General features: G+C 35.2%; 1 protein-coding gene across 1 annotated transcript; it reads right to left on the minus strand.

Annotated features, from left to right (window-relative positions):
• Positions 1-1,736: 1,736 nt before the first annotated feature.
• On the minus strand, positions 1,737-23,792 carry LOC137407850 (glutamate receptor ionotropic, kainate 2-like). Its single transcript, XM_068094230.1, has 15 exons — positions 23,763-23,792; positions 23,053-23,211; positions 21,446-21,598; positions 19,844-19,948; positions 19,601-19,705; positions 14,411-14,614; positions 12,633-12,737; positions 11,413-11,555; positions 10,203-10,309; positions 8,190-8,407; positions 7,574-7,719; positions 6,136-6,215; positions 4,504-4,664; positions 2,853-2,978; positions 1,737-1,748 (listed from the first exon to the last, which is right to left on the minus strand). Exons 1-15 carry the CDS (start codon positions 23,790-23,792, stop codon positions 1,737-1,739), a joined length of 1,854 nt encoding a protein of 617 aa, XP_067950331.1.
• Positions 23,793-25,666: the final 1,874 nt, after the last annotated feature.

The raw sequence follows: 25,666 nt of genomic DNA on the forward strand, positions 1-25,666 counted from the left end.
AACGGCTTTCTTAGCTAGAGCTGGAACAAGACCAAGGAATGCAGGGTCGGACCAGACTCGGGGTCAGCAATGAGGGCCAACATCGGGTCGGACCGGGTCAGCACGATTTTTTATTCATTTAAGGTTAAGAGATAGTTCTATTACAGCCTAATGTTGTTACATCAATAAACTGAGATAGAAGAAACCCTTATCACACCAATCATTATATTTTGTGGCTTGGTTTATAGATGCAATCTACAATTTATGGTTAGACATTGGTGGATCAATGCTATTCAATGGGTGATAGATTAATGGCATGATTTGGCTAGTGTTTTTATTACAAATTTTATTTTCAACTGCAATTATAATCAACAAGAGATTAGTTAAGAAATACTTTACAAATATAGAAATAGATAACCCAGCATAGTGGAAAACAAAAATCCATCACTTCCCTAAAACTTCTGGTATTAGTGAAAGAAACTAAAAATAAAATAAATTTGCTGGATTGAAGGTTCTTAAAGAAGCGCTTTTAAATTCCTTAGGATGCCCTCGTTGTAAATGCCTCAATAGTATTGAGGTGGATCGTTCTTTGTAGCTTAAAGGTTGACTTGCAACAAAATTCACATTACAGTTATTTGGTATCAAAATATCCACCATGTTTAACTCTGTTGTGTTGTAGGTGCCAAATACGTGGAAAGATGATTACAAGCATTTAAAAGCTCAAAAACGAAAAGCCCCCGTAGATTGGAATCTCTTTATTTTGATGACGTAGACATTACAGTTTGGTTATCGTCTTGTCACGTGATGTTCTTACGTGAATTGAAAGGCCAATAAAAAGCTCAATATAAAACTTATCGTAGCACTAGTTTATGACAAACACTTTGGGTTTTACCGAAGACCCCGTATCAAATATAGATGCTCGCGACTTTACAATTTTGTTTCGGCATTATTAAATCGTCAAGTCGTCATCTGATCGCGTGACCCAATATTTCAAAAATAATTTTTGCAGCATTTTTCGATTATCACAGGTGACCAACAGGCTCGTCATGATTATCAGACAATGATATGTACTCCTTCAAGCTAAGGTTAAAAAGTTTAATGATTTTTTACGGTAAGTTATAAGATATCAGTGCTAAAAGTGACAGCATTACAATGACGATAGAACAGACGCGTAAGAACAATAGACATGGTTTTATTGAATGCGTGAAGTATATTTATAAAAATATTTTGACGAATGAGGTTGCATGAAGGTGTAAACAGAAACCATCTTGTAACAACTACGTCCTATTTGAGCCATTTGGGAAAGCGAATCCAAACTACGGCGGTCTCGTGTGGCTGCAATTAACTGTTCGTTTTTTAATTTTTAAGAGCTTGTAATCACATTTCCACATATTTGGCACCTACAACACAACAGAGTAAGACATGGTGAATCTTTTGATACCAAATAACTGTAATGTGAATTTTATTGCAAGTCAACCTTTAAACAATAGCATGATGTTGAACCTCAGCAACTTCTCCATGGTAGCACTTAGTGCTAGCCTGGGAAAGTTTTTCACCAATCCAGCACTACTAAGCAACACTCTCGTCGCTTTCTCACTGTGGTTGCAAACCTCAATCACCACAGGCGAAGACAAAGTCAAGCCACCACGATTCTTAACTGTGATTACGGAATTTGTTGCTTGGTTGACATCATAGTTGGTAACATCTACGATGCTAGTGATACAATCATTACATTTCAGCTTTGGTGACCTAGCCAGCTACATAGCCAACTGTAAAGTAATCATTTTGTCTCATTTTTGACTTAAGACATACTTGCATACTCATCATATTTAGTCATGTTTAGTTCAGCATGATATTAGTCTATTTACCTAGCCAGGGTCTGACTCTTTGAGTGGGTGGGCTATTTGCCCCCCCCCATTTTCTTTCTCCCTTCTCTCTTTTCCCCTTCTCACTTCTTCTTTGGAGAAGGGGAAAGGAGAGAATAGGGATAGGAGAGGGTGGGCAAATAAAGCCCTGATGGCTCATGATTTGTGTGCAACAATTCATAGCTTTTATAGTTTTAATCTAAGGTGGTTATCAGATATTATTACATTATTGCTTTAGTTTACTGGATTATGTATCCAAGAAGGTTTTTATGTGAAAATAAATGTAATTTTGTCAAATTCTCCTCATAAGCTTCATTGTTACCAGCAGTGCAGTCAAGCATGAGGTACAATACAATGACGTTACGTCATGCTATTTAAGTCTGACAAGGCAACGGGTAGGAATAGCTATTATTGGCCAATCTAGGTTTATATATCTATGATGTATATACTCCGGACCATGATAGGGCTCGTTAGCTATAGTTAGGCTATAGTTGCGGTGTAGTAAACTTTTAATTTTGCTAGAGAGATAGAATAATAAATTTTGTTGCTTCTTCACTCATCATTCCCACAACCCTTAGCTTCGGAGTCCCTGGTTGGTTGCAGGGAAGGTGCATTAGTTTACAATCATTGTCACCACAACACGTAGTATCTACGTAACAACGACAGCACAAGAAATCAGCGAGTAAAACCGGATACTCACTCAATCGGAAACAGCGGTTTTCCAATAGGATCGATAATTTTCCCGCATTCACTGCAATCTAGTTAAAATCAGTTAAGCAAATTGAAGCGTTCAAGAACTGTCTATTGTGAGAAGGGTGGGGGGGGGGTGGGTGCCGAACTCTTGTAACAATAGAAAAAGGTGCCATATAGCTATAATCTCATTTTCTTCACCTATGATCTAATTCTGAAGTAGTCGGTATGAAAAATTTGCTCATATTAGTTTGGAAGTGAACTAGAATGTCGCGCAGAAACCAACCTAATTGAAGTCAATACTGTACACATAGCTACCTGCATAGTAGCATCAGTGCGACAAATTCTCCCACTATCTGAGGCCTTCTTGTGGAGGTTTTCAAGCAGAGCTAAAGCAAGGGCAAGGGTGAGGCCAACAACAAGGATAATAAATATCCCGCCAACCTACAATTAAATGTCATTATATTATCATCCATTTTATGATATTATGGCATTATATTTACAAATACACTAAAAACTACAACAGCAGCTAATGAAAATAACAATATTGTACCACTAGGGACACCGGCTATCAAATAAACATAACCTGTCTACAGGCAGCAGTACAGTCATCAGGGTCAGCCAGTTTTATAGATCTTATAAATATATGTATTAAATGTCAAATAATGCTCTCATTCAGTAAATACGTAGCTTTATTCCTTGCAGCTGGCATGCATGAAGGTAGACTTATGGAGTCATGAATGCTGCTCAAGAGAATTGCAACCCGAGTTTTCATGGAGAGCGCATCTTAAGCAAGTGATTTATAACCAAGGACAACAGCATGTTTGATGATGGCTAATAAAGGTCATTAGTAAACAATCAATATCAGAGAACACACAGACAAACATACACAAAGTTTTAGTAGATTTTATAAAATAGCACCATTATTTTTTTATTATTTGCGATTGTTTTTTATGTTTGAAGTGATCTGATAGCTAGGATGTTCAATAATTAAAATCCACAAAACTTGATTGTGGTTGAAATGCTCGAATGAAAAATAGGTGCCGAAATGACATCACTAGTTGCTACAGTTGATATCAGTTATTGTGTTCAAGTTGCAGCATTGCTCGTTTCTATTCTGTCGACCTCTTTGCCGAAGTGCAACAATAGACATCATAGTCACACTTCAGAGCGTTCCAAGAAAGGATCTCATTCAAACTACTATATATTTCTAGACTAGGTGGGTTTACACAGACAAAAATATACGTCAGATTGCAGCTTGATGTTGTAGCTTCATGAGTATATTACTTTCATTTTCATCCCTTCAATGGTGTAAGCTCACCTTTAACATGACCATTTATGTTTGAAAGTTGATTATGAACCATAAAATTAGCAACAAACCATTTTAAAGTAGAAACTGTTTTGCAAATCCGGCCACTAGTTGAACCTTACCGGCCATAAAAGCTTTGATCCATTTTAGTGGTTAGTAACCTAAGCAGGCTAAAGGATAAAAAACTTGCATACTTATGAACATCTTGGATACCATATAATATAATAATATATAATATACCATTGAATGGCGAGAGACGACATAAACTAAACTTTTAAAGCAAACATAATCAAATGTACAAGGTTGAAAGTTCAAATTTAATAAAACTTCAAAGCACACAAAAAGATTTGAATTTACATTTACTAATATTTTTACAGAAATACTAGAACGCTTGGGAGTTTCATGCACCAAAAGAGATCATAATGAGTAATCGGTATGTGAATAATTAGTTAGTGAAGTGCCAAGGCAGCTGAGTGGTGTGGTGGTAGTACGCCGGACTTTAAATTGGAGTATCCGAGTTGAATTCCCGTGTGAGGGAATTTTTTCTTAACACTTTGAACCTGGCTTTGGACATACAAACAGACACGGCTCCTCTTATAGTCAACACTAAAACTAACCATTTTAATATAAAATACTAAGGAAATAAGCAAATTAGGTTACATTTTCTAGGTCAAGGGGATGAGGGCCCAGCTGCTCAGTCGTTGTAGGATCTATGTTGCAATTTCTATTGCTGTTCCACCATCTCTCATACATCTCATTGATATCCCCCGATTCCTGTATCTTTAAGATGGCTCCAGACATAAGATCTCTCCAAGGCGAGTCTGTAGATGAGTCACAGCAGCTCTATTGATTCACCTAAATCTATGGTAAACAGTACAAAGAGCAAACAACTTCTCAAAAACCAATTTACATACCTCACTCTCTTTGAAACTTTCATAAAACAAAACTTGTAATGCCTTCAGCAGAATTATTCATTGTAACACAACTCCAAGATGACCAAAAGATTTGTTGAATACTGAAAAAGGCCAATGCCAATACTGAAACTAAAAACATAGTTTTTTCATTATTTCCTCCCATAACACTTCTAAATCAACCATGAGAATGTTCTCCAATATTCTAGAACATTCGCGAGTTTGTAGCTGAATAACAAAGTCATGAAATAGTAATAATGATATCTTGTCATAAGACCGTTTTAATATTTTAACAATTTGTGGTTATGTTACCTCACAGCAACTTAGGAAAGCAGAACGAAAAGATAAAACCACCCAATCAGAAAAATATTTAGTGTGTTCCAATGATATGTCATTACCAGGATAACTACTGGTTTTGAATGTTCATTATTATTGATTACCAAGTCTAGTGCTACTACACAATGACTACTTTGATCAGTGATTTGTTGAACTCAAAAATATGTCTGCATTCTATAATGCAAAGGATCATCCTTTAGAACTGACTCAAAATCGATAACAATGTTTGAATAATACTATCATATCTGGATAATATGTGTCACATTTGTATAATACTATATCATTTGGATAATATGGTATAATATTTGGATTATACCGCTTTTATATCAAACTTACAAATAAATAATGAGTTATTTAGATTAAATGATAAAGATAAATATTCAACCAAACGCATATAACTATTTTTCCAAAAGTAGCCAGTATTTAATTATTCTTGTTTATTCACACAAAGCTAGACTCTCAGTATCAGGATAAAAACCCTCATTATCAGGATAAAAACCCTTATTATCAGGATAAAGCTATCTATTACCAAATTTTTATGGGCAATCAAAGAATCAGCTCATCAACATTTAAAAATAGTATAAATGAATGTAACCGCTCTACACTCCCTGTACAGTATCGCAAACTCTCACATATTAGAGATTACATGACATCACACAGACAATATTAAAACATGAAAAACATTGCCACCATTAAAATACACTTTTCGCGTAGGATTAAGTTCAGCTCTACGATGCATCTGTGACACTAAAACTGTTAAGCTACCGACTGTTGGTCAGGTTTTGATCATACATCGACCAACATTTGTGTATAGCAAATACTTGCCAAGGTCGATGCAACATCGCGTGACCAAATTTCCGACGTATACATAGTCTAATCATTGACATACCATTACTTAATGAAAGTTTTGATTTTAGTCTAACAGATCATTAGCTCATCTAGAGTTGTCCTATCCTGTAACTAAAATGGATTAAGTCATGGCCCTGAGGAAAGACAGAACAGTAGTTGGTGAGAATAAATATGTAGCACAATAAGTAAAGGTTACCTCTAGGGGTGCCGATGCCATAGCCTTTGCTGTCGAGAAGTCCACCAACCTGCATTAGTGTCTCACAGTTCTTCTTTACCCTAGCCAATGAGGTAGCAGTACAAACATACATGGAACATACATATATATGTACATATACATACATGTACATATATATGTATGTTCCATATATATATATATAAATATATATATAAATATATATATAAGTATATATATAAATATATATATAAATATATATATTTGTATGTTCCATATATATATATATATATATATTTATTTATATACATATGTATGTTCCATATATATATATAAGTATGTATGTTCCATATATATATACATATATATACATATATATGTATGTTCTATATATATATATTATATATATATATATGTATATATATATATACAGTAAGAGGAACAGTACTAGTCTATATATACACAGTAAGAGGAACAGTACGTCAATATGTACACAGTAGGAGAAACAGTACAAGTCTATATATACACAGTAAGAGGAACAGTAAAAGTCTATATGTACACAGTAGGAGGAACCGTACAAGTCTATATATACACAGTAGGAGGAACAGTACAAGTCTATATATACACAGTAGGAGGAACAGTACAAGTCTATATGTACACAGTAGGAGGAACAGTACAAGTATATATACACAGTAGGAGGAACAGTACAAGTCTGTATATACACAGTAAGAGGAACAGTACAAGTCTATATATACATAGTAACAGGAACAGTACAAGTCTATATATACACAGTAAGATGAACAGTACAAGTCTATATGTACACAGTAGGAGGAACAGTACAAGTCGATATGTACACAGTAGGAGGAGCAGTACAAGTCTATATATACACAGTAGGAGGAACAGTACAAGTCTATATATACACAGCAGGAGGAACAGTACCAGTCTATATATACACAGTAGGAGGAACAGTACAAGTCTATATATACACAATAGGAGGAACAGTACAAGTCTATATGTCCACAACAGGAGGGATAGCCTTATGCATTCTCTCACCTTTTTTATCGTAGTATTGTGAACATTTACAAAAAATCACTAGAAACCATAAACGAGATTACTTAATAGTACAAATTCAGTGCGTATATACCACCAACAGCAAAACGTTTAAAAAGTAAAAACTTGCAAACTTTTGCTTGAAAGTCGATGAATGTGTCAGAAAGTAGTAAAAACAGGTTTCAAGTGTGAAAAGAATATACCGGTGATTGGTGTTACTAACTGAAAAAATGTTCTTTTTCATAGAATTTGGATAAGAATAAAAATGCAGCCTAATCATTTTAATGAAAACATTTAGGTACAGATACAGCTTACTAATACATTGGTACGATGAAGTTAAACTACATTCGCTAATATAGAGATGCAGTGAGCCAAAATGTGGACTATACTTGGGACGTTGTAAGCAACCTACCTATAGTCAAGGGCAGCTGACTCCATCAATAGAGCGTACCCTCCATTCTTAACCCTTTCCACCCCCTCATCATAAGAGTTGACAAAGACATGGGGATTGGCTGACATGTATTTCCACATCCGTTGATACGGTTCTAAGTTTGACTCCTGTAAATATATTGGAGAGACCTCAAAGTTGATTGGCTGAATTATCTCCCCTGGCACAAAAACAAACTACTAGAATTACCTCCTCCTGCCTTGTAAGTTAGTTTGCTATACAGGCTAGCAAAATTACCTTCCCTGCAATTCATGATGGTTTACTGACCTGGTAAGTGGAGCTGCTTCCCTACCTTAAATGCTGACTCACAGATACTTAAGATTTACACCATACCACACAGCAGAAAAGTAAACAACTCTACTCAATTCCATAAAGGCTCTATTGCAGTTTGTCTACTGTTAATATTTTACTCTCAAGTAGTATGACAGTTAGTTTCATATGATGTGTGTAAATTTCTCTCCAAGTACTTGGGCCAGAGATTCTTGAGACTAGGTCAACACTAAGAACATTTCTAACTATATCGGCACCAAAAAATCCTATAGTTACCAACTTCAATATTCTCCTACCCAGTTTTTGTTACCTTGAAAAACAGCATGGTTGATCCATTTATCAGAGTTCCATACTCAATGTCGGTCTGTGCGGAAAGGTCATCAGCATTTTCTATTGGCATCACTGTCCTCTCAACAGTTAAAAAAGCTGCCAGATTGGCTGTGTAAGAGGAGATTACAAAAAGAGAGAAGAACCACCAGAATCCACCAGCAATTCTAGTTGAGATGGCAGCTGGAGCAACCTCTGAACCTGTATTCAAAAGATTACCAATCGAACAGTCAAAAAAGGTTTCATGATACATACAAGAAATTGTCTTCCTATGACTACTAACATACAAGGTATGAGACAACTCCAAACATAAACTACTACAGTGAAAATCAAAGACTACGGGGTGTGATTAGCCAGGTTTATAAAAACAGTCAAACCTCAATATACAATGTTCATTTATTCCGATATAGTTTCATATGTTTAAACCATTGATGTTGGAGTAAGTACTCATCAACTAATACATTTTGTTTTGTTTAATTTTTCCGAGGAGCCAAAACAATAATAAATACTCTGAGAAATAACTACATATGGTTTTAAAAAAGCTTTTTATAGCTTCCAAATTATACAAAATTGAAAGGTTTTCAAAATTGAAAGCCTTTTCAAATCATAATTTTTTTTAAAAAGTTTTTGAATTTAAAACTAAATTCAAAAATCCAAAGCAAATGTAAAATCTAAATTGATAGATTGATAATCAGTAAAAAGAGGGTGTTAATTTCACCCTTCCTTACAGATATGAACAGAAGTCTAGACTTGGCAGTGTGTAGGTTTGGGAGATAAAATGTTAAAATGTCGAAACAAAATGTCCTCAATTTCTAAGTCGCACATAAAAAAATTCTTATGTATAAATGGTCGTGAGTTGAGGTTTGACTGTGAAACTATGTGCCATTGTAACTATAGCTACTTCTAAATACAACAGAGCTAATATGGTGAGGGACAACAAGGACTCAATGACTAGGGTAGCTGTTTAAATAAATAGTAGTAAATCAACAATTAGTAAATATATGTTAACTCCATGGAAGTACATGTAGCTTCAACATAAAATGCTCGCCTAAAAGTGATATGACTGGCTTGAAGATGAACTTCCACGAAATTTTAGTAGATTTTATCGGAAAGTATCGGTATTTTTATATCATTTCCAATTGTTTTTGATGTTTGGGGTGATCTGACTGCCTGGATGTTTCAAGGTAATCGATAAAACTTGATCACGGTTAAAAGAGAAAAATGAGCTCAAAAAAGTGCAATAACAACGCTAGCTTGTGATAAAATCGAGCTTTTTTGAGTTCGTTTTTTTGGCGTTTAGCCTATTAAACATCATGTAACAAGCTATGAGCAATTTTAAATAGTTTACCTTTCATAAAAGACTGAGATTATTTTGAAAGTTGAATTTAGAGAATAATGGGTTTTAAGACGCCCATCTCTATCATTCTAGATCGGACTAAACATCCCCAACTTCTGTTCCTAAAAAGCTAGGCTACGTCACATATTTATGGGCGGAGCTAGTTGTGTCGTTCGTGTTGTTTTCGAAACCGATATTAAAACACTGTAAAAAAGCCTTCATTACCCTGAAAGTTAGTGGACCAATAATTATTTGAGTACAAAATCGGAATCAATGTGTCTGATTTACCTAAAAAATACGATAAAAGCTGTACATGGTAGTTATGGTTTAATGTCATATGGCGAGGTCCACTGTAGAGAGGAAACTAACCAGAAGTAGACATTTCTATAGTCTTTAGGCTATCATCCGAAATGAATTTTTTATTTTTCATTTACTTTTTACAAATAAACCAAACAATCAGCCTGAAACTAACTATTATTTTTTTGTTGATTTTAATTTGATTTACTAAAAGTTTTTCAACTTGATTTTGGACAAAGCATGACAACAACATCTACTCCAACATGCTGCAGAGAAGATGAATGACATTACGCTAACTATACAGCAGATCAGTGGCTAAAACTACTATCAAGCAGTTAATATAACACCGTACAATACACTTACCTTGCTGCATGAGCGTACCTACTGCAAACCAGAATCCATCAGCCAGGCTGAGTCTAAACTCTTTGATTACTATATCCTTGCCATCAACTTCACTTCTTATGGTTTTTCTGCGGAGAAGAACATAAAATCACACATGTGCTTAGATGTCGGACTGTCAATAAGACAACCAATGCTATTCATGCAAGTCTACAGCGAGTTAAAATTACCAGAAATCTATGGGACAGCGATAGTTTAGCAACGCCCGGGTACGCCCGTGGTGAAGCCCTGGACTGGGCTGACAAGCAGATGTTTCCTTAAAGCGCCACAGCAGAGCGATGGTTGTGTGACACATGCAACAGGAAACAAGACCTATGTGCATGCATAGTGCCACACAAGATAAAATAAGATGGCACATTGCACGGGTGTTCCGCTTTCAAACAACCATACTCAATGATGAAAGAATTAGAGTAACACGACTGTTTCCATGATGACATTGCAGCTCCATGTAGGGGTGTGTCCCTTCGCTATCGTTCTATGGAAACCTAGCAAATAAACAAATTCGGTATCCAAGTTCCCCCACTAGCTATCGACAATATCAAGTGGTAAAAGTTATTTTCACCAAAGGATACCCATCTGACCCAAAGCTCTGACCTAACTAAAACTTCAAACTACATGATGAGTTTGAATGATTTGCTCACTTGAACCAACACACCGATATTAACCAACACGCTGACATCAAGAAACACGCTGACTTGAGGCACAATACTCACTCTAACACGTTGAATTTAGATAACAATCTTGGTAGTTAGAGACGCTGCCTTTAATGATCATGCTGACGTACCGTTAGTTTCAATGCCATCCAGTTACATAAATAACCATGAGAAACTAGCACCAAATATTACTAGCACTGTGTTGAGCAGAAAATGGAAATCAACTTCAGCAGACAACACAACCAAGTAATGTGTAAACTTACAGCCTTAATGTTGACCTCATGAGACAGCTCATATGCTGCTCCTTCAATCTTATGGTAAATTAATTATTGTATGTGAGAAATTGTGCGCAAGCAACCAGTTTTCCTTTGTCATACAGTAAAAACTTAGGTAATAGCATCATAGTCATTCATATTTTTACATACATACAATTGTGTTTGAGAGTACATCATTGATTTACTCTGATCTTAACACTGAATATGTAAGTAACAAAAAAGAGAAAGAATAAACTCAAAACTTACTTTACATGTTCATACGGAGAGAACCGTCCCAACAGAAATAGTGTGACACTCACAAGAACATAGGCTAGTATCACATAAAACCATGTTTCCACAGCGAGTGGCTCCATAAATGAGAACAGTCCAGGTGTCTCTTTCTTGGAAACCTGAGATCAATCAGTGAGATCTTTCATAAATTAGTCAAACCAAATTCTTGGCAAGAAACCAATCCCTTGGCAAGAAACCAATTCCTTGGCAAAAAACCAATACAGTAAAGAAGCAGTTCAAATGTGCTAAAATAGAATGGCATAAAATGGTCAGCGACATCAAACATGACATAAGGACTCTGGAGTTACCTATTTGGTTAACAGAGCACTTCGGTACAATCAAGGTTGGTTCACACTATATCACCGTATGTTAGTGTTGATCACACACTTTGGTGTGTGATCAACACTGACATACAATCAACACGATCAAAGTGTGACGTGTCAAAGTGTCACATTTTGGTGATCGACGGTAATAACAACGTTCACATTATTCAAGCCCAGCCGTGTTTACATCAGCGAATAGTTTGCGGTATAGCCTTCTCATTATACAATATAACAGAAACAATAAACTACTAGTTACCCAGCAACTGTCATGAAGAAAAATTGATCGAACAATCCACGACAGCCAATCATAATCCTCGAAGTGGCACCCATTGCATACGCTGTGTGGATTCTTGGCGGACTAGCAGGAATGTTTGATGGCTGCAAACTTGTCCAACGTATCTACGTTGCCTCGACGATGCCAGGTTACGATGCGCAGTCGATGAATAATCACCGGGAGGACAATGCCGACATATAGTGTGAACCAGCCTCTTGAGTCAAATTTGTTTGTTGGCCATAGAAATCTTAAAATAGAAAATTATTGACAACCAAAAAAAATCTGTTGTTACAACAGAGTCAAGCAAACACCAAGCCTTACTATAATAAGAGCGTTAGAAAAGCAGACCATACAGGTATCGAACTTGAATATCCAGATTTGCAGCAAAGCACTCTACCGACTGTACCATTGGACCACCTTGCAGCATTATGGAATAAATGTGCACATAGTGATTACACCTGATGATCTCTCACAACGCAGGGGACTGTAAGAGTACTAGCGCAAATTAATTTCATAAGCAATAACTTTACCTTTTTATGCGTTTACCTATTTACGAGCGCATTATATTGGACTACCTAGAGAGTTAGCTGAGATCCTACCTCATAAAGAATACTGATACCAACATGCATGAAGGGTTTAGTCAAATCGATAACTTGCTCTCTCTGGTAGTTGATGGTAAATGAGCCAAGGGCTATGTCTGCACCCTACAAGGTAATGTCAAATCTGCATAGCAAACATGTAGGTGTCAGACAACAATAGCAAGAAACAGGTTACTCAACTCCAGTCTACAAAAAATGCTTCAGGAAATTATGTCCATGCTTCAAAACCATGGCATATAAATTTAATTCATGAACAGAGTAAAGAGAAGAGATGAGTCCCTTAAGGACAGAATAAGTCTATGGAAAGAATAGGTCATTTAAAGTCAGATTAAGTCTACGGAAAGAATAGGTCATTTAAAGTCAGAATAAGTCTACGGAAAGAATAGGTCATTTAAAGTCAGAATAAGTCTATGGAAAGAATAGGTCATTTAAAGTCAGAATAAGTCTATGGAAAGAATAGGTCATTCAAAATCAGAATAAGTCTACGGAACATATTGTACTTCTTTCCGTCTTACAATCAAAATATAACAGACAAAGAAACATGTAACAATCTGTTTCAAAAGTAAATATAATGAGAAATATGACTCAACATAAGTAACGATACCCAATTACTTTTAAAAGATAGCAGTCTCAAAATTGAAAGAATTGCTAAATGAACAAAATCGAAAAATTGTAAAAATATAAACTGTAGAACATTTTGAAAAGCAGAATAATTATAGATAAATACTGCTAATGGAAAAATTTTCTTGCGCACAGAAAGATGGCAAAACTCTAGGTCTGATAATCTATTTCAGTCTGGTCTTCATACCGCGTATGAGTGTCTAATATCTGGTCATCATACCGCGTATGATTGTCTAATATCTGGTCACCATACCGCGTATGAGTGTCTAATATCTGGTCACCATACGGCGTATGAATGTCTAATATCTGGTCATCATACCGCGTATGAGTGTCTGATATCTGGTCATCATACCGCTTATGATTGTCTGATATCTTGAACAGCTTCTAGAGAAGAATACGACTAAAGATAGTAAATTTTAACTTGTGATTTATATTAATTAAAAAAGTATATTAATTAAGCTGACAGCATCACCTATGATTAACCATATGTTAACTCGTGGAAATGTAGGAGCTGCAATATAACAGGTGATGAGAAATCCTGCATGTAGTGATCAGCAAAGACATAGCTAGATGTTCCCATATAAAGTTTCCTAGATCTAAAGAATGACATGAATCATTATTGATTATAGATGGCTAAACCAGTCAACTGATATGACTCATGTTTTACAAATAAAACTAAAAATGCATAAAAATGAATGGACTCAGTCATAAAAAGGCGTTTACGATTTTTGCCCTAATCATACCACAATAATTTTGAAGTTACATGCCTGAGTATACACTGACTGATTGTACACTGATTGATTATACACTGACTGATTATACACTGACTGATTATACACTGACTGATTATACACTTAACTCATAGAAAGCAATTCATACACTGATTAGTGAACTTAAAAAGGGATGCATGAAGAAATGCGGTGCAGTTGTGTGATTATATAGGTTTGGTATGATTGGTCTAACACCGATCGTACCAAAGTCAGTTTTTTCCAGGCTACCTGATCCACCATATTCATGTCTCTATGGTATACCCTAACTGTTTTCCAATTGACCATTTCTAGCTACTATGGTTATAGTGATGTGCTTCTGTATCTCCCTATGGTTGTCTGAATCCACCAGAAGGAAGCCGACCACCTTAACAGTATTTCTGTACTCACCTGATCCATGAGTTCCCTAACCATGCCATCCCATTCACCGTTGTTATCAGGGGCTCCGTATGTGCAGTTCTTACATATTTCAATCTCATACGTAAAACCAAGATCTCGGGCTATTTCGAATAGAAGATCCGCACAAAATCCCACAAATCTAGCATTCCCATGAAGTTTCTCATAATTCGGCGCAAGCATGAGAAACGGTTCTTCCTACACAAACAAAAATGTGACAAAAATGTTTTGACCGAGATACTATATGATGGAAGGTAGTACCTGGTATGAAGCAATACAATAAGAGATGCAATATATTGTAATAATGCTGGAGTAGTGTGAGAATTAAATGGACCCAGTTGATGGGAAACTAAAACTCTCAGGTAGGATATTGTAACCATAGTCATAAACTTTACATAGTAGATGCTCCTATAAAGTACACCTATAACTTAGTCCAGATAGCGTAAAGAGTTTATGTGAAGTCTTTGCTTCGTACTTCGTAAAAGATTCCACATAATGTCAAGTGTCAAGTCAGGCAAGTTCTCAAATTCAATTCGAATGATAACCTATCTTGCCACCCTTATGAGAGAAAAAACATGTACGTGACGTTATCTATATACAGTGAAACATGGATAACTCGCCCTCGGATATATCGAACACATGGTTAACTCGAATGGATTTGCTTGGTCCGTTCCCACGCAATGATAAATGGCTTTATATAACTCGACCTCGGCACAGTTAACTCGAACAGTTTTTTGCCGAATTCACAAACGTGGTTTCCATTCAATTTATTTCGAAGGAGTTTCTACAAGTCGTGGAGCTGAGACTACTCTGCTTTCTTAACGAAAGCGCTTTTTATACGCGTATAGTGTGCATATAATTTCCCCCGTACCGTATAATGGAACCGAAAAAGAAATCGTATAAAAATGATTAATAGGGTCGCTAAGACATTCGCTTAGTTATGGCCAAGCTATAAACGTAAGAAGGTATTAGCGATAAAAATTTAATAAAGATAGACACAGCATGCAAAATACATATTGTAACAGTGATTATATGCGGATACAAAAAGATAAAATGTCACAAATAGGCTCGTGGCTTGGCATCCGCTACAACAGACATCCGCTTTACGATGGCATCACGCAAGCAAAGAAAAGCGTGGAAACCTTCTGACAAACTTAAAGTACTCGAGGAAATCGAAGCAGGACAAAAGCTATCAGCATTATCAAAAAAGAAAATCTTCCAAAAAGTACAGTGTCAACATGGATTAAACAAAAAGAAAGAATAAGATCGTTATGTGACCAAAATTCATCAAGGCTAAGAGATCGTTCAACGTCGCACGATGATTTGGATGGTGTATTATTGACTTGGTTTAGACAAATGCGTAGTGAAGGCGTACCTAACCGATGGGCCAATTTTGTTAGAAAAGGCTAACAAGTTTTTAAGGACTATAATAACTGTTTAAAATCTATTTCTACAATAAGTCACACTGTCGATCTTTGTCAAAAAATACCTTGTCACAGACTACACTCGATAAGTTTTTCAAATTAAACAACTGATCAGATGTAAAGCATGCTTTTTTGCAATGGTCATAAATGTTTACTTATGTCCAGTTTTAAAAATTATCAGAAAGAATAGATATTTTTCTATTGGGCTGAGATTTGTTTGCAGTTTTAGGTGATGTGACTGACAAGACGTTTTAAGATTAAAATTGGCAAAATTGATCTCGAGTAAAACATTCAGAAGAAAAAATGTCTTCTGAGCGTTTTAACCGCGATTAGGTTTTGCCAATTTTAATCTGAAAAAGTTCTGGCAGTCACATCACCTAAAACAACACACAAATCTCAAGTGTATAAAAATATCTATACTTTCTGATAAATACTTTAAAACTCTACATCAGATGCCCTTTAACTTACAACAAACAACCTATACTTTAGTTTTATATATACATGTAGTTTGTATATGTATCTACTAATAAATACATTCACTTGTGACTGTGCTCTGATAACTTGAACGCTCTGATAACTCAAACCCTTTCGCTTGGTCTCGTGAAGTTTGAGTTATCCATGTTTCACTGTATATATTTCTCAAAGTATGTTGCATGTCGTGTGTCGTTCCGGCTATAACTATTAAAATCTTGATATTGAAATTGCGCATTCTGATGGATTTGAACTCACGACAAATGCATCAACGAGTTTGGTGTTCAGAGCTGTCCACTGAGCTAGAACGGCAAAGGGATCAAAATAGTTTTTATATACCGCGAATGCCATGCGCGTGCTAATTATTTAGTCTTGCGATTATGCGTTACGATACCGCTGTTAAAAAATATTTTGGGACCTAAGTTTATGCAACATGATGCTTCTTCGTTTTTTTCCGTTAGGGCTAATTTATTCGGCCCGAAATGATATCGACAATAATTTATCTCGAACTTAAACTTTGCCAATTAGTGTACTGATTATATACATTATTAAAAGATATACATTGCTGAACTTGCCATGGCGAGTTATCCGTATCCGCTATATGGTATACCAGGTATCCATTAAAATTAAAACTTTTCGCAATGGTAAAATTAATGTTATAAGTTTAAGGTTTACTAAAATACAAACTAAAACTTCCTTCAAGTATGTGTTTAGTAAACTAAATTCATTTAAGTTAGATTCAGCGTTTATGTTACACATCTGTCTCGAAGGTAGAAACTCTCCATATTAGTACAGACGGTTCCCAACCTACGAATGAGTTACGTTCCGAACGATTGTTCATAAGGTGAATTTGTTCGTAAGCTGCTTCAGTGCTATATTTTGTATTATAATTTATGTTTAAGGCCTATATAAGTATATTGAAGGTTTATATAAGTATGTTTAAGGCTTGTATAAGTAACCTGTATTGGTTTGTACTGAAAAAAATATTTAATAAAATGGAGATAATACTTTGGTGGACGCCGGGCCATGACACTGCATTTTTTATTTATTGTATGACTTGTCCTTTTTATTATATTGTTGTTTTAATCGTTATGCTATAACTTATCGTTGTTGTCTTATTTTTTGTATGTGTTGTCCGTTTATTATATCGTTGTTTCACTCGTTATGCTATTGTTATATCTGATATACCGTCATAACACTATCACTTATCGTCACTTATATTGTTGTCATACCAACGCACTAGCGGTCCTATTTATTCACCTTGTTAGCCGGTGTTCTTACCGTTTGCCGTTAGCCGGAACGGTTGATATTATTCCATATAAATGAGTGCGCTCACTTAGTTGAGCAGAGCAGATAGCCGTACGCGCCTCAGCTAGTGTAATTTCCTTCGCTAATTAAAAGCTGAATGAAATTACACGCACTCTCTTCTCTTTATTTAGTAGTATAGATCGTGCCAAGTGAAGGCCGGCAAATCCCTTTACAATACGTATGTGAAGTTCAAACAAATAACTCGAAAGTTATTCGAGTTACGAACAACGGTACATACGTTCGTATGTACCATTGTTCGTAACTCGAATGTTCGTAAGTAGGGAACCGTCTGTACATTGTAATGTTATATTATCTTGGGCTCGCAGATCATACGGTAACCACAAAATTCGCTAAAGTCATTGTAGGTACCTATAGTTACTAAGGTTAACATAGTATTTTGGCACTATTTTTAATGATGATGATTAGTATCTATAGCCTACGATATTAGCCAACATGCCAATTTTTGCATGCCAACACTGAAACAAACTGAAATCATATAATTGTATACCAAATAATTTTGATGGTAATCGTAGCGAAATAGACTATATTTAGCCATATACTTGCTAATGAGTTCACATTTATATTTAAACACCTTTACATTTTTATTTTTTCTTCTAATTTATTTCAACGAAACACATATTTCAAGTTATGAAAATTTGAATTTACAGTTGTTTGAAAACCTTTACAGTTGTTTCATTTATTTTAATTTAGTTGTCCTGCACAAAACCTTTTCCCCATGATATGAAGTTTGAAAGTTACAGTTGTTTGGCAAAATTTGAAAAACTTTACAGCTGTTTTTATTTTCTCTCTTAATTTATTTCAACTACACAAAAAACTTCTCTCATGATATGCAGTTTGAAAGTTAGAATGGCAAATGTTGTTATATGTTGAATACAAATCAATTTTTTGTCCAAAGATTTTTTTATTCCTTGGGCAACGTCGGATAGCACAGCTAGTATCTATTATATATGCAACTTCCATGACATTCTAGTTCGTCATGATCGATCATCAGATGTGTCGATAAAACAGACAATAGTGTAGCTAGCTGCACAATTGTTCATAAATACTTAAGGCAATCGGTTACAGGGTCAGTCTACCAATCTGAATGTCCTGAGTTGGAGTATCGTCGAAAGTTATTTTTTATCCCAACCTTGACTTCTGGGTACAGATAGACGACAAACAGTCAGCTCTTTTTATAGTAAAGGTATTTTTTTGTTTTGCTTTATTGTAGACATATAAAGCAGTTGTTTGCTTTACTTTTCAGACTTTTTGCTGTTTAGAAAAAATAAGCAAATTGTTGCAAATAAACATCAAAGATGTGTACTCCCATCAACTTATTGTAAAATTATCGTAATCATAGTCTATAAAACCGGTGAAGCATATCAGAAAATGATGAAAAGTTGTCAATAGAAACCAATAAAACTGTAGTTACGGTAGAGCCCACAAATTAAATAGTCAAGTCTAGTTGGTCCTTTTGTATGGCCAAAGGGTTGTGTTTGGGAAGATCTAGGAACTGATTAGGCAATTTACACATATTTTAATGTTCTTATAACATAAAATCTCGTAATAACGTAAACATTCTTGAAATGGAATATTCACGTTGTAGAAGCGCCTACTGTACTAAATTAATCCTCATTTTGACCCGATTTCAAATTTTTAAACCAAACAGTTGTAAAATTGTTTTTGAATGAGTATGTAAGCCCAATTTAAAACATTTAATTTTTCATGGTAGAAGATAACACCACATACATTTTTATCTGCTTTTTCAAGTCATGTATCTACATAACCTTATGATTGATGAAAGTGTGACTTAAAAAAATAGGTTTTATTTTATGGAATTTCACTGTTCGCCGGGTGTGCTGATCCCGATTAACCACAGCAAAGAGAGATCACTGTATGTCACTGTAATGAAGACATCGCTACTTCATGAGTGTCTAAGAAACTCAGACAGACCAAGATATCCGATGCAGACGATACTCACAATGATGGCAGTTATGTGTAAACTTTTGAATTTAATCGCTTGGGTTGAGGGCAGAGTACTCTCCACTTGCTTATACGCCCCATCTTCGATTGTATACTCAGCAAGCTAAAAAATTAAAATCTAATTTCAGACACCTGCTGATTCATGCCAGCAGTGATTTTGAAAGATGATGACAATATATCACAGGTATGTCACAGAATTGGCAGGTAGCATAATTTAATGAAAGTGAATAAAAGGTGAGACCCTCTGTAGCCCATGGTGCTCTACAAGTTGTAATATGTTGATGGTGTAGTCCATTCTGTTCCCTTTCTCCAACCTCGCGAATCCGCTAAGCCCTGCCCATTTTGTCTGTCAACAAAAATTTAGAAAATGAAAAAGCTACTATTGAATATATAATTTCAAAATTGTGTATACCCAATTAAAAACTTCTAGCTATATTTATAGCTTCCACAAAAAGGATTAACAGTAAAATCGAAAAGCATTTGCCATAAAATAAGAAAAAGGTTTGCATGATATGGGTTTAGATCTTATCAAATCTATTTTCAAAGAGTGATAGGCGATACAGTCAAACTTCTGTTTTTCCAGGGTGGCAAACTTCTGTATACATAGTCGATTTGCGTGAAAATATATTTCATATGTAAAAAACCACTGCATGCTGGAGCAAACACTCCTATAGTAATGCACTCATTATATGAAAATATGTGAAAAAACTGCAAAACAAGTAAAAAAATAAACAAAAGCAATATCAATAGATGAGATGCTGTGAGAGCACCTTAAATACACCCAAATGTTGGTGAAAGCTCAAGCGATGCGCGGGTCAGAAGGCAGAGGGGGTGATAGAGATACGCGAAGTAACTCAAGGTCAAGGTTAGACTAATTCGACTTGTTAGATTATTTTTACGTTCTCTTTTCAATTTCACCAAAAGCTTACCTTTTCTTTCCCAAACTGCAGTGTTTCCAAAAACTCCCAAAGTGGTATGCTGGAAATTAAATGAATATTTCCTGAAACTTTACTTTCTATTATAGTGCCCGACTATTATTTTATATATTTATGAATCTAACACTCATTTTGGTTTGAAAAATCTTTATAACTACTTTTAAGGATTTAGTTAACCATATCTTTTAGTGTTTAATTGTGCTTTTGATTTGTTAATTAAAGTTCAATAAGTGCGATGACTCATATTTTGGAACCCCTAATATCTGCCATTTTAGCCGTACCTGCCGACATCTGCCGCTATCCGCCGGCAACAGCCATTTTCATGATTTATAAGGGAGCTCTACTTTTAGGGGAGAAAAGGACCGGTAGTAAAGTCGGTCTGAATTTGAGATCTGATATACAGTTGTACTCCATGGTTTAGAGACTGTTCTTTTTTATACAGTACTAACGCTTGCTTATATCTACATATACCGCAGACAACACTAATTGACTTTTTCTTTTCAACTGTTCACTTGCACAAGTTCATTTATTGACGATATGAAATAAAACAGTCTCTAAAGTTTTAAACCATGGAGTGCAACTGTATAATCTTATAGTTATCAGATACCAATCTCTGACTAACTCTATTAGTAATAGAATTAGTCAGAGATTGGTATCTGATAACTATACTATTATACAGTTGTACTCCATGGTTTAGAACTTTAGGGACTGTTTTATTTCATATCGTCAATAAATGAACTTGTGCAAGTACAGAGTTGAAAAGAATAAATCAACCTTTAATATGAATATAAACAAGCAACAGTACCTCTCACTACACTATGTTGGAAAACTTGTATGCTAAGACAAATGTGAATCGCGTTTTAGCTCTATAAACTGTGTGATAAAGTGGTGTGACAGGGAGTACATACCGAACTGAGGTAATTGAATATGGTATGCCCTAGCTCAAGTGTCTGTTCATTGTTACACGTAACCTTATTCAGTTCCATGTTGTTACCATAGCTAACTCCGTGGATGGCCCTCAGAAACATCTGTACAGCATCAAATGTGAGGATAGAAAGAGTCTGCAACAATCAAGTGTAGCCGTATAGCCACTCGATAATAGCCCTTATCATAGTGAAGATTAGCGGTCATTTTAATATCTTGTTGAAAGTCAGTGTTTGACCTAATTATAGCGACCCAGTTAGTGTGAGATAGTGTATATCAGCTGTGGGCAAATGGCGAATCTAGATCCGCATACGGATCTATGTAGCTTTTTGTGTGGATCTTTCAAGTTGGCTGTCAAACAATATTTTTGAAATTGTTTTCAAATTTGATTTAAAATAGATTTTTGTAAACTTTTTTACAATTTTTGTAAATTCATCATTTTTCTCACGGGTATCAGACATATTTATTACAGCATATTCATTTAGTGATTTTTAGTCAAATTAGGTATGTTTAAAAACAAAGTTTTTCAAAATCGTATTAGACACTTTGTTTTCAGATGTACACAAATAATTGTGTGTTTATATAGGATTACAAACTCGCGGTTGCAATTGCCACGAGTTCAAATCCAGCATGATGCGAGATTTCAATTTCAGGATTTCAATAGCTATAGACAGATATCCATGTAAACAGATGATGACAGACAACAGACAGAGAAATATATATACTAGCTGTGCTACCCGGCGTTGCCCGAGTATTAAAAATCAGCTTATAAACAATGAGAAGTAATGAAAGTTGCCTGCCACTTGCTATTAGCCTGGCAGATTACCAATGAAAAATTTGAGTAAGCTAACTAATGACAATCACTCAATTACCCTGCGCGGTATGCAAAGCCGTTGGGTGTGCTCCCATATAGCGACTTATATCAGCAAGTTAACAACTCATTCTCTGTGACCTATTGGGTAGGGCGTCGGACTGGCAAATGGTAATGCCTGAGATCAAATCTTCTGCCCAACGAATTCTTTATTCCAAGATTTTAATAACTATAGCCGAAATGCAGACACATGGTGCATAGACATACGGACATAAAACATACTTTGAGAAATATATAGATTAAGAATTCACACAAAATAGATTCTAGCCAATAAAGAAATAAACACTAAGAGTTTAATCTTAAAAAAGGATGAACTAAGGATGAATTAAGTTCTAAAAAGAGGTGGATAGGTGTCTAGCGCTTAATTAGAGTAATTAGTTAGACATCATCGCTTAGATAGCCCAGTGCACAGATGACATGCACAGTACATCAAAGATACTACTCTTGTCTAAACGCCACAAACACAATGAGACAGATGTATTACTCTTTTGAGCAAAAGGTAAGGTTTCACTCAATTTCATTGTTATTCAATCATGACATACAAGTATTACTACTTGATCAAACACTAATGATTGGAATACACACAATTTCCATAGTCATCTTTATCTACAGACATAACATTGCTCATAGACTACATAATCTATTTGTCTATGATTGACTCTTTGCAAAAGAACCACAATGTCAAAGTCATGATGAATTGCAAAAGAATAAGAGTCTTACAGAGAGTGAATCAGTGATGTAGCTTCTGCCTTTTTCGCTGAAGTGCTGAGTGATGTCCTTGAGTCTGCTGACATTACTCTCGGTGTCAGCGAGGAGAGAGAGGATCGTTATGTTTACCGAGTTGTGTTGATATGGAGAAAGGTCTAGAAGCTTGGCATCCTGCCAATACAAAACACAAAGCAATAATCTAAAACCTTCTACAATGCAGAGACTGGTCACTTGAACAATTAGCCCATGCCATGGATAAATTGCTACCCATCATAGAAAACCTTTGCATCCTTTTTAGCAACTATTTTACAATAATAATAACTTTTATGTATTATTATTATTACTTCCATGTATAAAATATTATGTGTTATTTTGAAAAAAGGTAAAAATCAGTAATGAATTATTTGAATATTGAAACAGATTTCTCGGCTTGAAAACTTATCGTACATGAAAAAACTTGAAAAACCAAAAAAAACTTAAAGTGTAAGATTTTCACTACACTCCTCCTAAATCGTCACAAATTTATATTAACAAAGGGAAGCGCTTTCTTTTATCTAATCTAAAGCATTAAAATTTATGCTACTAAAACAACCAAACAACTCATATAGCTAAAGATTAAAACCTTATTAAATTAATGTATACAAAGAGAAGGCAACCCCAACATTATCACCAATATTTATATCATAACCTTGTTATCTGCTTACTAGTATAATATATAATACCTTACTACTCGGTATGACCATGTATGCCATTTCAATGATACCAGGAAGTATTTTTATATCACAGGTATTGAAGAATGACGCATATGTAGTATAAGACTAGGTCTATTCAGATCCCACGAATTATCACAAGAATCAACGATAGTGATTATAGTGATGTACTGTTAGTGCTAGCTATACAAGTCATACTCGCTATACTAGCTGTGCTAGCTATACTGGCTATACTAGCTGTACTAGCTATACTAGTTGTGCTAGCTATACTAGCTATACTAGGTGTACTAGCTATACTAGCTACACTAGTTATACTAGCCATGCTAGCTATACTAGTTATACTAGCCGTGCTAGCTATACTAGGTGTATTAGCTATACTAGCTATACCAGCCATACTCGCTATACTAGCTGTACTCGCTATACTAGCTATGCTAGCTGTATTAGTTACACTAGTCGTACTAGCTGTACTAGCATATGCATGATAAACCAGCTCAGCTAGAGGTTGATATAATAACTATGGGAGTAGCATTTGACAACCTGAGAGGTCAATATGTCAATACTATAGTCAGTTAGTAAAACATGACAAACTAATTGAACTGAGTCAATAATTTATAGTCTTGAGGCAAGATGGAAGATGAGGCAAGCAAGACTCCAATTTGAACTAATTTTAAAAATTCATCCAAAGCAGCTTTTGTGATGTTTATCAACAGTTACAAAGAGATATCACAGGTCAAACTGCGGAACCTTGAATTATAATAAGTTAAAGCACTATATATTACACAATAGATGAAGAACGGTGTTTTTCTCATGGCTGACTATGTATAGGCCTGCCGATGTATCCGCAGAGCTGACATAAAAGATACTTGTTAAGGTTGGCTACCATTTTTAGTTTAAATTAAGCAATCATGATACAGAGAGAATCATGATACAGGGGAAGGCAAAAGGGAAGACGGAAGCTTTCATTCAGACTTTCTGCTTGCTGCTAGAATGAAAGTTTCTGAATTAGATAAAATACATTATTTTTATGTAATTCATTTCTTTAAATGTAAGTCTCACCACTTTAGTGTAGATTTGCTCCACACTAAAGCTTCTAACAGTCAGTTAGCAGATAAACATGATTAAATAGCAGTAGATCCTAAAACTGATACAAAATGGCATTTCAAATGCTCATCTCAAGCAATACAAAAGCTTTATGAGTGACTTTATAGTACGGAAAACGCTCCTACAACCTAAGTAACTTGTTCCAAGAACATTTATGCTATAGCGATTTTACGTTATATGAACAGTACAATAGATGTAAATTGCCTAATCCGTTCCAAGATCCTTCCAAACTCATCCTTATAACCCATTCAAAAAGGAAAAAAACTAGACTTGATGTTTTAATTTAATGACTGAACAGTAACTGTCTTATTATTGGTTTGTATCGAACACTTTTTCTCTCTTTTGTTATCATTTTTACTTGATTCAGGGTCTATGATTATGGTAATTTTACATTGAATTAAGGGGCGCACATCTTCAATACCAATTTAAATTGACTCTTTTCATTTTTTTTGCTACACAGCAAGGTTTATGCTGCAAAAAACAGTTTACTCTAAAATAAAGTAAAACAAAATATATCTTCACTGTTATAAGAGCCGTGCCTGTGTGTCCATTTGTCTGTACGAGGCCTGGGTGAAAATTAGGATAAAAGATTTAGGTATTTTAGAATAATTGTGCACATCCTTATTCTCCGTGCTTTATCGACACACCTGATGATCTCCCACGGCACACTAAACTGTCAGGGTAGTAATATACGAGGGCGATTCGATAAGTAAAGGTAATTTCCTTATAAGTTAGAATATTATTGTGATACAAACATAACTTTTTGGAGTTATGTTCTTTTAGGTGTTGTCTTCACACTGTAATCTTTTTTAATA

This window comes from Watersipora subatra, chromosome 11 (genome assembly GCF_963576615.1).
Source record: "Watersipora subatra chromosome 11, tzWatSuba1.1, whole genome shotgun sequence".
Taxonomy (NCBI): domain Eukaryota; kingdom Metazoa; phylum Bryozoa; class Gymnolaemata; order Cheilostomatida; family Watersiporidae; genus Watersipora; species Watersipora subatra.

Bases quoted from the DNA above. Each gene is read 5' to 3' on its own strand.
- LOC137407850 (XM_068094230.1), bottom strand. From the start codon at position 23,792: ATGGCATACATGGTCATACCGAGTAGTAAG. The intron at 11,556-12,632 runs GTAGGATCTCAG...GATTGATCTCAG, and splicing joins GTATCAGTATTCTTTATGAG to GTTTCCAAGAAAGAGACACC. The intron at 7,720-8,189 runs GTAACAAAAACT...ATATATTTACAG, and splicing joins CAACCATGCTGTTTTTCAAG to GAGTCAAACTTAGAACCGTA.